Here is a 12,326-nt window from a genome sequence, read left to right on the forward strand (position 1 = left end):
AGCACTTTGGGAGGCCGAAGCAGGAGAATTGCTTGAGGCCAGGAGTTCGAGACCTACCTGAGCAAGAGCAAGACCCAGTCTCTACAAAAAACAGAAAAATTAGCCAGGCATGTGGTGTATGCCTGTAGTCCCAGCTACTTGGGAGCCTGAGGCAGGAGGATCACTTGAGCTGAGGAATTTGAGGTTGCAGTGAGCTATGATGACACCACTGCGCTCCAACCAGGGAAACAGAGCAAGACCCTGTCTCAAAAAAAAAAACAGAGAGAGAATGCTACAATTTCTAAGTATGTTATATGTTAATAAAAAGTTAAAACACAAAAAAAAAAGAAAAAGAGAAAGAAAGAAAATTCACTAAACAGAGAGAATGATGCAGATAAACCTCGCAGACTCACATACCAGCCGTTAGTTCTCTTACAATCCTAGATCCCACCTAGATCAATGGAGCATTTCAAACCATCCCAGAACCACTTGGTTCTTTGCAGGTGCCAGCATTTGTAGGTCTCACTGTAGGCTCTCCACGCTACTATGTGCTTTTTGAAGGAAATCACCAGCCTGGCTAACTGGGATCACCACAGCCATCAGCCACTCCAGCTGGGCCATCGCTGCCTTGGGTTTCCTGCCCTGCTCTACCTAGAACTCCTTCCTAAGGCTCCCAGTCTACACCTTGCCACTGCTCTTTTCTTCAAACATGCCTTCTTGCCAATTTAGCTCCAGCAACATGACTCACATTTTTTCTTTACAGAAATATCATTCAAATATTTTAATTCTTTTCATAATCATGTATAATAACATTAAATACATTTTTAAAGTTAGAAATTGCTACACATCCCACCACATCAATGCAACTGATTTTACATTTACATTTTCATCATCTCTCTAGAAATTTGCACATATTTCTTTACTGGGGATATGCTTATATTGTTAAAATTTTATATATATTACATAATCTTTTTGAGTTCCATTTTAAATGGCCACATCATATAGTCCAAAGAATTGAAATACCTTCTGATGACCTGAAATAAATTGGAACCATTCCCTGGTTATCAGACACTTTACATACTTTATTCTACAACCTGGTTTTTACACTTCCTAGATCATGGACCTTTTCCCAAGTCAGTACATATATTTTCTACATTATTTTAAATGATTGTGTAGCATTCCATAATAAGAATGTAATTTTTTTCAACATTTAAATTTTTTTCGATTTTTCAATTTTTGTAATTTTTTCATTTTGAATAGTTAATACACTCCATGTTGTAAAATCAGAATAAATAAAATGGTACACAGCAAAAAGTCACTCTCCTCTCTTAGTTCTCATTCCCACCCCAGTATGGAAACTTTTTTCTTAGTGTCTTACGTTTCCTTCCAGAGTTTATTTAGGCAGATACAAGTAAATACAAATGTCATTCCTTATTTTTCCCTCTCTCTTCTTAATTAGAATGTAATATATTTATATATACTGTCCCTTACTTTGTTGTTTTTTTTTTTTTTTTGAGACAGAGTCTCGCTCTGTTGCCTGGGCTAGAGTGCCATGGTGTCAGCCTAGCTCACAGCAACCTCAAACTCCTGGGCTCAAGCCATCCTACTTCCTCAGCCTCCCGAGTAGCTGGGACTACAGGCATGTGCCACCATGCCCGGCTAATTTTTTCTATATTTTTAGTTGTCTGGCTAATTTCTTTTAATTTTTAGTAGAGACTGGGTCTTGCTCTTGCTCAGGCTGGTCTCGAACTCCTGACCTCGAGTGATCCTCCCGCCTCGGCCTCCCAGAGTGCTAGGATTACAGGTGTGAGCCACCGTGCCCAGCCCCTCACTTCGTTTTTTGCAATTAATAACTTATCTTGGAGATTGTTCCAACTCAGTGCATAGAGAGTTTCCTCATTCTTTGTTGTACAGATGCCTGGCTCCCTACCATATGGATGTCATCCTTGACTTCCACATTATGGACATTGTGGTCATCACTTTGACTCCTGATCCTATCTCTTCCCATTAATTCCAAAACCTTGTTCCATCCATTATCCATCTCAATCCCTTTTTACTGACTTACATTTTTTCCCCTACAAACATGTCAGATCTCTTATATGCTAAGAGAGAACTTTCCCTTTACTATGAGGTCCCTGAAAGCTCCTGTAACCTGCAAACCTCTAGATAGAAGTGTCCATAGTCTTCATCCACAGCTTCCTTTTCGCCACCCATTTTTTCCTTGGCTCTTGGTGATCTGCCTGCTGCTTTCTTTCTCTATTACAACTGATTTCTGGAAGATCATCTAATAGAAATATTCAGCAGGCTGGTCTATTTCTCTGTCCTCACCCCTCCAACATCTGAAAATGGATACCTATTCATTCACTCCTTGACCTCTTATAAAATGGTTTCTGTCCATTCTACACCCTTCATAATAAAACTGGTCTCCAAGTGATCTTCTAACCTGTTAATGGACAATCTCCCAGTAACCTGGCCACGGCTCACTTCTTCCACCCCCACTCCAGGCTCTCCTGTTACACCTACTCCCCACCATAGCCGAAGCCCTAGAGATTCTGTCTTCCCAATGGCTTCACTCATCTCCTCTCCCCTCAATCTATTATTGTCTATTACCCCTAAATCAGATCTTAATTTCTGATTATCTGGACTGTTAATAGTGGGCTCCTAACAAACCTTTCTCTCTCCAGCCTCTTTCTGAAAACAGCAGGTTTTATATCATTCCCTTCCTCAATACTCTTATTTCCAAATCAATTAAGCACAAACTCTTCAATCTGATATTCAAGTACTTCCACAATTTTAACACAATTCAATACGTACTGGCATCAGTCAGCATTATCTTCCACCGCTATAGTAAGCATACTCTATGCTCCAGCCAAAGCCGTCTGTTTATTTTTCACAGAATACAACATGTGCTTTTGCACCTCCAGGCTTTGGCTCACCCTTTTTTTGTTCACCTAGATTATGCTTCTCCATCTCTGCTGTTCTAAATCTCTTGCTCCCCTAATTTCCCTTGCCATGATATCTTCACTAACCTTCCACCAAATGTATATAGTTATTTGTGCAGTTTTCATATTTCCATGCTGGATTCTAAATTCTGTTAAAATTCCATGCTGCATTTAGTGAGCCCTTCTGTGTGCCATCCACGTGCAAAGTGATCGACTTGCATTATCTCATTTAATCCGCATATTAATATCATTAGACCAGGACTCTCCCATTTAACATTAAACAAACTGAGGCTCAGGGAGATTAAGTAGTTTGCAGCTATCATGCAGCTAATGGTGGTGGAATCAGATCCCTCCCTGAGATTCACGTTTGTGTTACTTATCACAGCCAGCGCAGCGTCCACCACCTACACTGCACTCAACCTGTATGTCAGCTCCGCATGTTAAAAACGGTGTCTGCCTGTAGACCAAGACTCCAAGGAGATGGGGGGGGATTGACACAATAATGAATTAGGATGGCAAGCTTGTCAGTGATGTCTCCAAATTTTCACTATTGGGTTATAGAGCTTTAGAAATAAGTATTTACAATACAGAGTTACTAAACAGGATTGTATTTACTGTTACGTAGTATAATTGTTATGGGTAGGTTAGTTTTATCTTTCTGATTTTGCTGTTATCCCCCGGGGTTATCTCTATTCTCTTGTGTTCCCAAAGCTTTCCGCGCATTGCTCAACACATGGTGTGCGTACTTGTTGATTTTAACGTATGTGTGTTTGCATATGTGCACAGCAACTGGGTAGAGGACGTGGGTGCGGGTTGCAGTTTGCATTCCTTCTCCCCATTCTTGTTCCTTTGAGCAGCTGCAGCCTGGATGCTTTCCTTCTCGGGGAGTGGGGGAAGCAGAACCGCTGACCCTTTAACAAGTTGTCCCTCACAGAACAGGTGTCTCCCCCGACTCTCAGTGGAGAGGGATGGCTGGATACTTAGTGACATCAGCCACGGGCCAATGAGAAGTCAGGCTTCGGCAGCCGCGCCAATGGGCGGCCGGGGGCGGGCCAGGTTTCCTGGGAGCCGGGCTGGCCGGGCTGGTCCTGCGGCCGCCGCGGAGTCTCGGCCGCTCACGCCGCCCGCGGTGGCTCCGGCGACTCCCGGCGGCTCCGGTGGCGGCGTCGTTTCCCTGCCCGCGCGGCTCCCAGATACACTGCTCGGGCGCCTCCCGCCGCGGCGCAGCTCCCGCCGCTCGGGCTCCCGCGGTGGCGCGGCTCATGCCCCCGGGCGCGGGGCGCGCAGGCCGGCCGGCCGCCGCTGGGAAATAGGCCCCCGGGGGCGGCGGCGGCGGGACCATGGCGCGGAGAGCCGGGGCGCCGGCCGCCTACAGGGATGAGTTCTCCTTCGTCAGCCCGCTGGTGAAATACCTGCTCTTCTTCTTCAACATGCTCTTCTGGGTGAGTCTTGGGGGTCGTGGGGGCACCTGGGCTGCAGGGTACCCCGGAGGGCGGAGTGGGCTGTCCGCGGCTGAGGAGGGGGCGGCCGAGATGCCGGGCACAAGGCGAGCGTGGTGAGCGGCACAACCTAGTTTTCTGGGCCGACGGCACTTTGGGGGAATTTATCCTGGGGAGGGACACCACAGTGGCGCCGCGTCTGGAGGTGGCGTGGGAAGGAGGGGGGTATGCAAGGGATTCAGTAAAGACACGGATATTTTCTGGGGCTTGGATGAGGGTCTGTGTCAGGCCAACAAGGTGGGTTCAAGGGAGGAGCGGGTTTTCCTGTTGGCCCAAGGCAGACCCACGGGCACGCTCATGATTGGGGGACTTTCAGTCCTGAGGGCTGGGAGGCCCCGCTGGCAAAGGGAGAAGAGAACGGGAGGGAAAAACCCAAACATTCCCTCCCCCTTGCTTCAGAGAGGATGGGTTAAGGGGCTTCATCTCTTCCTTTTGCAGGCCTCTGGTGGCCCCCCGAGGCTGAGAAGAATAGCCTCCAGGTGCAGATGTCTTTCCCATTCCAACACTGCCTCAAACTTTGCCTGTTTCCCTTCCTCAGGGCCAGATTCCACCCTTGGGGTCTGACAGTCCTCAGCTTCTTTAAGTAGAACCCTCTGTTGGGCTGGAAGGCCAGGGGTCTTTTCAGAATCTTCTTCTTGGGGGTGGAAAAGTAGAAAAAGTATTGGACTGGGGCTCTAGACACCTGGATTCTCATCCCCACTGTCAGTAATTGTTGACTGACCCGGGCAATTATGTTCACATCTGCAGGCTTTAGTTCCTTCCCCCATAAAATCAAACCCAGTATGATTGGGGTGGCAGAAATACTCTGTTGGAGCTGAGAATTCGGCTGGACCAGATTATGAAGAGCTAGCTCAATCCTGTTTCATGGCTAAAGAGTCCCTGGGCCCCTTGGGATGTGAGACCATAGGGAGGTCCTTCCCCCCGTCCCGCATTTCTCTTCTGTCTCCTTCCACACCAGAGCTGCTGCTCTGGGAACCCATGGTCAAAAAACCCATGGTCCACCTCTGCTGGAGACCTAAAGTCCAGACTTGGAGGAGGAAGGAATCTTGAGTCTCAAATATGTTTCCTAGGAGAGGGAGCAGACCAGTGCTAGAAAGGTTTCACAGGGGCTATGGGGTGAAGTACAGACACAAAGCTCTTAAGTGGTGGCCTGTTGGGACAAATGAGAGAAATCCCAGAAGGTGGTGATGACAGCTCACTCTCCGCCATCGTACTCCTGGGAAAAATGACATTTAGGCTCCTATAAAATTCTCAGTTTTAGAACTAGAAAAAAATTTAGAAGACATCTTGTCCAGCATCTGCATTTTACCTATAAAATATAGAAAGCTGAAGCATAGAGATGTTAAATGTTTTGTCAAAAGTCCAAAGGCTGGTTAGCGGGCTTGGTCTGGTGATTTTTCTACTGAAGCACAGTGCCTCTAGGGGAAGTCCTTGGCCTAGATGGCTGCTACTCTCACTGGGGTATTGGCAGCATTAGTAGTTAACCAGTCAACCCAAGTTCCCGTGGTCTAGGTTCTGCTTCAGCTGGAGGTTAGGGAAGAACAGCAGAAAATCTCTCTCCACCACTCTGCCAGGGCTGGGGGAATGTGCTAAGGGGAACTCCCCACCTACAGGCAAGTACCAGTGAAGCTTCCTACATGCTCACTGGGTGTGCCAGGCCAGTGACATGCCATCCTCAGAGCCAACACTAGCATCCCAGAGACCTCAGGTTGTCGTTCTGGCTTCCTCTGTCAGCCAAGACTGTCTCCTTTGGAGCCATTGGCAACTCACCCTTGTCTGTGCTCCCCAGCAACAACAGCTGGGTGCATCTGTTACACTTGTGTTCCTAGTCATTTTTTTTTTTTTTTTACTTCCTCACCCCCCTTTTATCAGACAAATGACTTTGGGAGGTTGCAGCCAAGAGAGAATTTGGCTCCGTAGACCCATTTATCATGATAAGAATGTTTCACTCAAGGTCAAAGGACCTGGCTAGCCAAGCTAGCACCACCCCAAATTAGAGTAGAGCCCCTCTTGGACCTACAGTAGACTCATAAAAAAGTCGGAGGCTCTAGAAATAGCACACTACAGGACAAGAGGCCCAGCTTCTTTCTGGCACCAACTTACTGTGTGACCCTAAGCCAATGTATCTGTCTCTCTGTCCTTAATGCTTCTCCTCTAAAGGAGAAAAATTTTCTGCCTTGGTGAACTATTTAGAGATGAGTGAATCACTTTGGGGACTGTTTTCTTTCTTCAAGACCTGGGGCTAGATCTAAGGATGAATCTCTGTGTCCTGGTCTCTCTGGAATGTTGTCCTTCCTAGGGAGCCAGTACTTTTCAAGCATTACTGAGTGTCACTTCTCCCCCAGGCCCAGAGCTGCAGAGTTACATTCCACACAAGTACAGCTGGAGATAAAGGGCTGCTTCCCCAGATCAGGGGTTATCTTTCTTGTCATCACCTCTTCAGGGACTGGCTACTGTGCTTTCTCTTTTGCAGAATTCTACCATCCTAATCAAATTCCCCTCATCTGCTCAGGAAGCACCCATGGGTGGGATGGTCATCTCATACCCTTTGCAGGCAGAGTACATGTTCTGGCCAGCTGCTAGGGTTGCTGTGTAGGGGTGGTGTTTGTATCTGTGCCTGGAACACATTAGGAAGGTGGCCAGCATTGCCTGGGCTCACGCTCAATGGTGGTGGTGGTGGTGGTGGTGGTGGTGGTGGTGGCTGTCTCTGAAACTGTTCTAGGAGCCCTGACTCTTGGGGCATTTGGAGTCTGACTCAGAAAGCTGCTGGCTCCTTTGGGTGTTCATGTTTCAAGTCTCACTTCTCCTTTGGCCTGGGAGTTCTGATTTTCTTCCCAGAATCATGTTGCCGAGTTACAGATTGTTGGGATCCCATGGCCTAGACTAATTACTCCAAGATCCTAGAAGTGGTATTTAAATCTTTTAGTTAGGAAGTAGCTGCCTTTCCTCACCTCCCTCTGTTGGACAGCTCTGCACAGAGGTAAGACATTGGGGGTGGTACTTGGGCATATGTTGTCAGGAATATTATCAGTGCTGCCCTCTTCCTTCCCTTCTGGTCCTATTTCCCACTCAGGGCAGGAGTTGGGTGGCTTTTGAGTCAGGCAGAGCTCAGAAGCTCAGATCTCCAGCCCCTGTGTCTCAGCCCAGGCTTCCTTGGTGGCCATGCCTCAAGGCTCCCATGACACCTTGCATATACTTTGATGGTCACATCTCTTACCTGTGCTGCAATTGTGTGTGTATTTATCTGTCTCCTCCTCTAGACTTCAGGCTCCTGAGGGTAGGCACTGGCCTATTCACTTCTGGATTCCCAGTGCCCAGCTGTGTTTGGCAGAAACTGGGTACTTATTGAATATTTATAGAATGGAGAGTGAGAGAGCAAACCCCACAGGGCAGAGGCATAATACCCTTCCTGCCTCCCTCATGGACATTGGTCTGTCAAGATGCAGCACAACCTGGAGTCCTCGAGCATTCTTGGTGGTATGGTACCCAACTGTGTTCTCCTCTGAAATGGGTCTTGTGGCCTGGCACCTCTCTCTCTAGCCAGGTGAGAAAAAGTGGCAGCCGGCCCTTCCAGCATCTTCTCTGAGCCACACATAATTACTCTCTATAGCATCTGAACTTTTTCACTTCCACTGCAGCACTATGGACCCCCATTCAGATCCACCCTAGGCTGATCCAAGCCACTGGTGAGGCATCTTCCTCAAGAAATCCACTCTCCCATCCAGCAGCATTGTATGGGAGTCCCTAGAGCACTCAGAATCACCACAGACCACCTGCAGCACCATCTTGTCACCTGGCTCAGAAGCCACGAGGAAGTAACCAGGCATCAAGCCTGGCAAAAAGCCCTTCTAAGTAGCCACCCAACCCCCCAATCCTCCTCCATACTTCAAATACACTAGGAGGCAAAGCTCACCCCTCCCACTTCCCCCTTACCTTCCCCAGGCACTAGGCTGGCTTCAATAACTGAAATAGCCAGATTCTTTTTATAAAAACCACAAAAAAAATGCAAAATACTAAAAATGAAGAAGAGAAGCATACCCTTTGCTATGCAGGTCACATGCATGCTTTCCTAACTCTCCTAGCAGCTCTATTTGCCTTGTACCAAGTAGAAAATCATAAACTTCAAGCAGCCTTTAAAAAGAATAAAAGAAAACGTAGAATGCCTCTCAGAGTCTGGGTATTAGGCTGTGTGTTGGACTGGTCATTCCAGGGCCGTGGGTTTGAATGTTTACATTAATATTACTGTGAGCCCTTGGGGACTTCCCTTCCTCATTCATAAGCTTAGAAGACCAAAACCAGCCATGGCCTGAGGAAGATGCCAAAGGTTTGGCCCCAGATATTGGCAAGGAAAGAGTCTTGTGGACTCCTCCACTCCAGCGGGAAGGTACCATCCAACCCAGAGGGAGATAGCTGAGAGCCAGTTTCACACGGACAGTTGCCAGCTCAGAAATCCAGAAACAGGAGTGCCAGGGTGACCACAGAAGGACCAGCATATGCAGATCCTGGGCAGGGAGAGAGTGCCCTGCTTTGGGTCTAGAAAGCTGTGACTTCTTTGACTTCATCCAGAAATAAGGATGGAAAGGACTGAGCACCCAGAAGTGAAGGCCCCTCCCTCCCCACTTTCCTCTGAGTAGGGACAGGGTCTGATTCCCACACAAGGAACCAATCTACCCTTAGCAGTCCCCCATCATCATCTTCAAAACAAGAGGGAAAGAGATTCTGAGGAGGAGGAGGGGACTCTGAGCCAGTTCCCTTGCTTCTTGCAAACTGGATTTTGGAAGACAGACAAGACCAGGGCTTTCCCTCGGAGGCTGCTCGGGCTGGCATGCCGTCATGCCATGCTGTGTCTTCCCTTTTCAGGGTGCTGTTCCAGCAACTTCCCTCTGAGCTATCTGCTGGGCCTACCACCACCCTGGCACCCCCTGGCCCTATCTTCCTTCCCTTGCTTGAGCCCCACCCCATTTAGAGATTACCAGCTGCTCTCCAAGGGAACTGTAGTCAGCTGCTTCTTCCTACCTCCAGTGATGACTGAGGTGAACGCACGGGACCCTGGGGTTGCTGTGAGGCAGAGACAGGAAGGCAGCCATGTGGCTGAGGTCATAAGGCTTTGGGGACACCTGGACCTAGGTTCCAGTCCCACTTCGGCTACTCACTAACTGAGTGAACTGTGTAAAGTTGCTTGAATTCTCTGAACATCAGTTCTATAAAATGGAGATACTGATGCCCTCTTGGGGTTGTGGTCCGAATTAAGTGAGATAGCATATATAAAGCATTTAGTCCAACACTTAGCCCTTAGCCCTCAATAAAAGGCAGCTACTGCTATTGTCGTTGGAAATGGCTCCTAGAGGTCACCTATTGGGAGTGGATTTGGAGAGCTAGGCTGACCACTTCTCCAGGGAAGAGGAAAGAGAGAGGCAAGCAGATGGGGATTGAGTCTAGGTAAAGGCTTGGCATGGTGGCTCACACCTATAGTCCCAACACTTTGGGAGTCCAAGCTGGGAGGAGTTCAAGTTTAGGTAAGGGCCAACCTTTGCTGAACCTCCTTTGATCACATTGCCACTGTTAGCCAGAGGGAGATGATACCTAATGATATCTTTATATTTTCTAGTTTATGGAGAAATTTCATATATATCCAAGGATCAGGGTCCCACTGTTGTCTCTGAGGGCCTTCCCTAGGTCTACTCCTCAGAGCTTGTCACACCACCTTGGTTTTAAGGTGCAATCCAGTGGAAATGGACTCTAGGACCTAATTTGCCTGTAATTAATGACATTTGGGTTTCAGAGCCAGGAGAACAATCCTTGAGGTCGTAGGACCTCAGCGTGGGACCCTGCAACCTTTCCTCTCTTAGTGCTGATGGCCTTGAAGTAGTGTCCTAGGGGCTAGAATAATGGTTTTTCCTCACAAACATCAAATCAAGGCTATCTTTTCCCAATATGTAAGAAAAAATTTAAGATAATGGAGAGAATTTTCTCCATCTTCGGTTTTCTCCCATGAACACTAGTACCTGTAGCTGCTAATCTGCCAGCAAGTGCTAGCAAAAGGCAAAGGGAAAAGGACCACAAGCAAATGAATATTATGGAAAACTAGGAAACTATTGATTTAGAGTATTACCTGTATTGTTTTATGAGATTGAGAGACATATGTCTAACAGCCACAGTTCTGTTAGTAGAATTGTTTCTTATTTCTATGATAGAAATTAATATGTTGTGCTTCTTCACATGATACACTGAGAAGGATATAATAATATCTTGGTAATATTTCTGTCAAAAATGTGTAATCTAAATCCAATGGTGAGGAAACAACTAGACAAATCCAAATTGAAGGACATTGTGCAAAACAATTGGCTGGGACTTACCGTAAATGTCAGTGTCCAAAAAATATCTAATCGGAACCCTCATACATTGCTAGTGGGAATGTAAAATGGTGTGGGAACCAGTTTGGCAGCTCCTTTAAAAATTAAACGTGGAATTACCATATGACCCAGCAATTCTACTCCTGGGTATATACCTGAATAAATGGAAAACAGGTATTCAAACAAAAACTTGTACACAGATGTTCATAGCAGCACTATTCACAATAGCCAAAAGATGGAAACAACTCAAATGGCCATCAGTGAATGAATAGATAAACCAGTTGTGTTATATTCACACAATGAAATATTATTCAGCCATAAAAAGAAATGAGGTTGTGATACATGTTACAATGGGGATGAACCTTGAAAACATTATGCTAAGCTAAAGAAGCCAGACACAAAGGGCCACATACTGTGTGATTCCATTTATATAGGAAATGTCCAGAATAGGCAAATTCATAGAGACAGAAAGCAGATTTGTGGTTACCAGGGGCTGGGGGAAGGTAAAGAGATGGAGGAAATCGGGAGTGACTGTTTAATGGGGACAGAGTTTCCATTTGGGGTATGAAAAGCTCTGGAACCTGAGCGTAGTGATGGTTGCACAGCAATTTGAATGTACTGAAGGCTACTTAACTGTATACCTTAAAATGGTAAAATTTAAAAATACCATGTTTAAATTGGTAAATTTTGTGTTATATGTATTTTACCACAGATTTCAAAATCCAGTGTCTTGAAAGACCAAAAACAAAGGAGGAAAATTAAAGAGAAAAGAACAAAAGCCAAGAGAGTGTTCCAGGCTAAAGGAGATTTAATCACTAAATGCATGATCCTTGATCAGATCCTGAATCAGAAAAATAAATAAATAAATAAATCAGTTACAAAGGACATTATGGGGATAATTGGAGAAAGTTAGGGACTATAAATTAGGTAACAGTAATAGTATGTTAAAGTTTTAAAAAAAGAATTTAATAAGTCAGAATCTGTCGTGTACACCAACAGAGCACTGTGGCTTCCCAGTACTCTGTCATTTGAACAATTTAAAGATACACTGCTTAAGCTTTGGTGTGATTGAGGGGAAATCACTCTGATTAAACTTTGTAAAACGGTATGCAAGTGAACTCCAGTTTAAGAAAATCTGATATTTAAAAATGTAGATATAAGGCTGGGCGAAGTGGCTCATGCCTGTAACCTAGCACTCTAGTACACTGAGACTGGAGGATCGCTTGAGGCTAGGAGTTCCAGACCAGCCTGAGCAAGAACGAGATCCTTGTCTCTACCAAAAATAGAAAAATTAGCCCAGTATGGTGGTGCATGCCTGTGGTCCCAGCTACTTGGGAGGCTGAGGCAAGAGGGTCATTTGAGCCCAGGAGTTTGGGGTTGCAGTGAGCTCACTGTACTTTAGCCTGGGCATCAAAGTGAGACCCTGTCTCAAAAAAAAAAAAAAAAAAAAGTATAGTTGACCCTTGAACAATGTGGCTAACAAATGCACAGGTCCACTTACACCATTTTTTATAGAGTCACTCATGCTGTGTCTTTTTGATTGGATAAATGTA

At 46.1% G+C, this 12,326-nt stretch overlaps 1 protein-coding gene across 1 annotated transcript in view; it reads left to right on the forward strand.

Annotated features, from left to right (window-relative positions):
- Nucleotides 1-4,027: 4,027 nt before the first annotated feature.
- TSPAN33 (tetraspanin 33) overlaps nt 4,028-12,326 on the forward strand; it is an 18,862-nt gene continuing 10,563 nt past the window's right edge. Inside the window, exon 1 of the mRNA XM_012664752.1 lies at nt 4,028-4,363. Coding sequence (XP_012520206.1) covers nt 4,262-4,363 — 102 coding nt within the window. The 5' untranslated portion in view covers nt 4,028-4,261. The remainder of the gene's footprint in view (nt 4,364-12,326) is intronic.

The sequence above is a fragment of the Propithecus coquereli genome, unplaced genomic scaffold (assembly GCF_000956105.1).
Source record: "Propithecus coquereli isolate 6110/MARCELLA unplaced genomic scaffold, Pcoq_1.0 Scaffold91, whole genome shotgun sequence".
Lineage (NCBI taxonomy): Eukaryota > Metazoa > Chordata > Mammalia > Primates > Indriidae > Propithecus > Propithecus coquereli.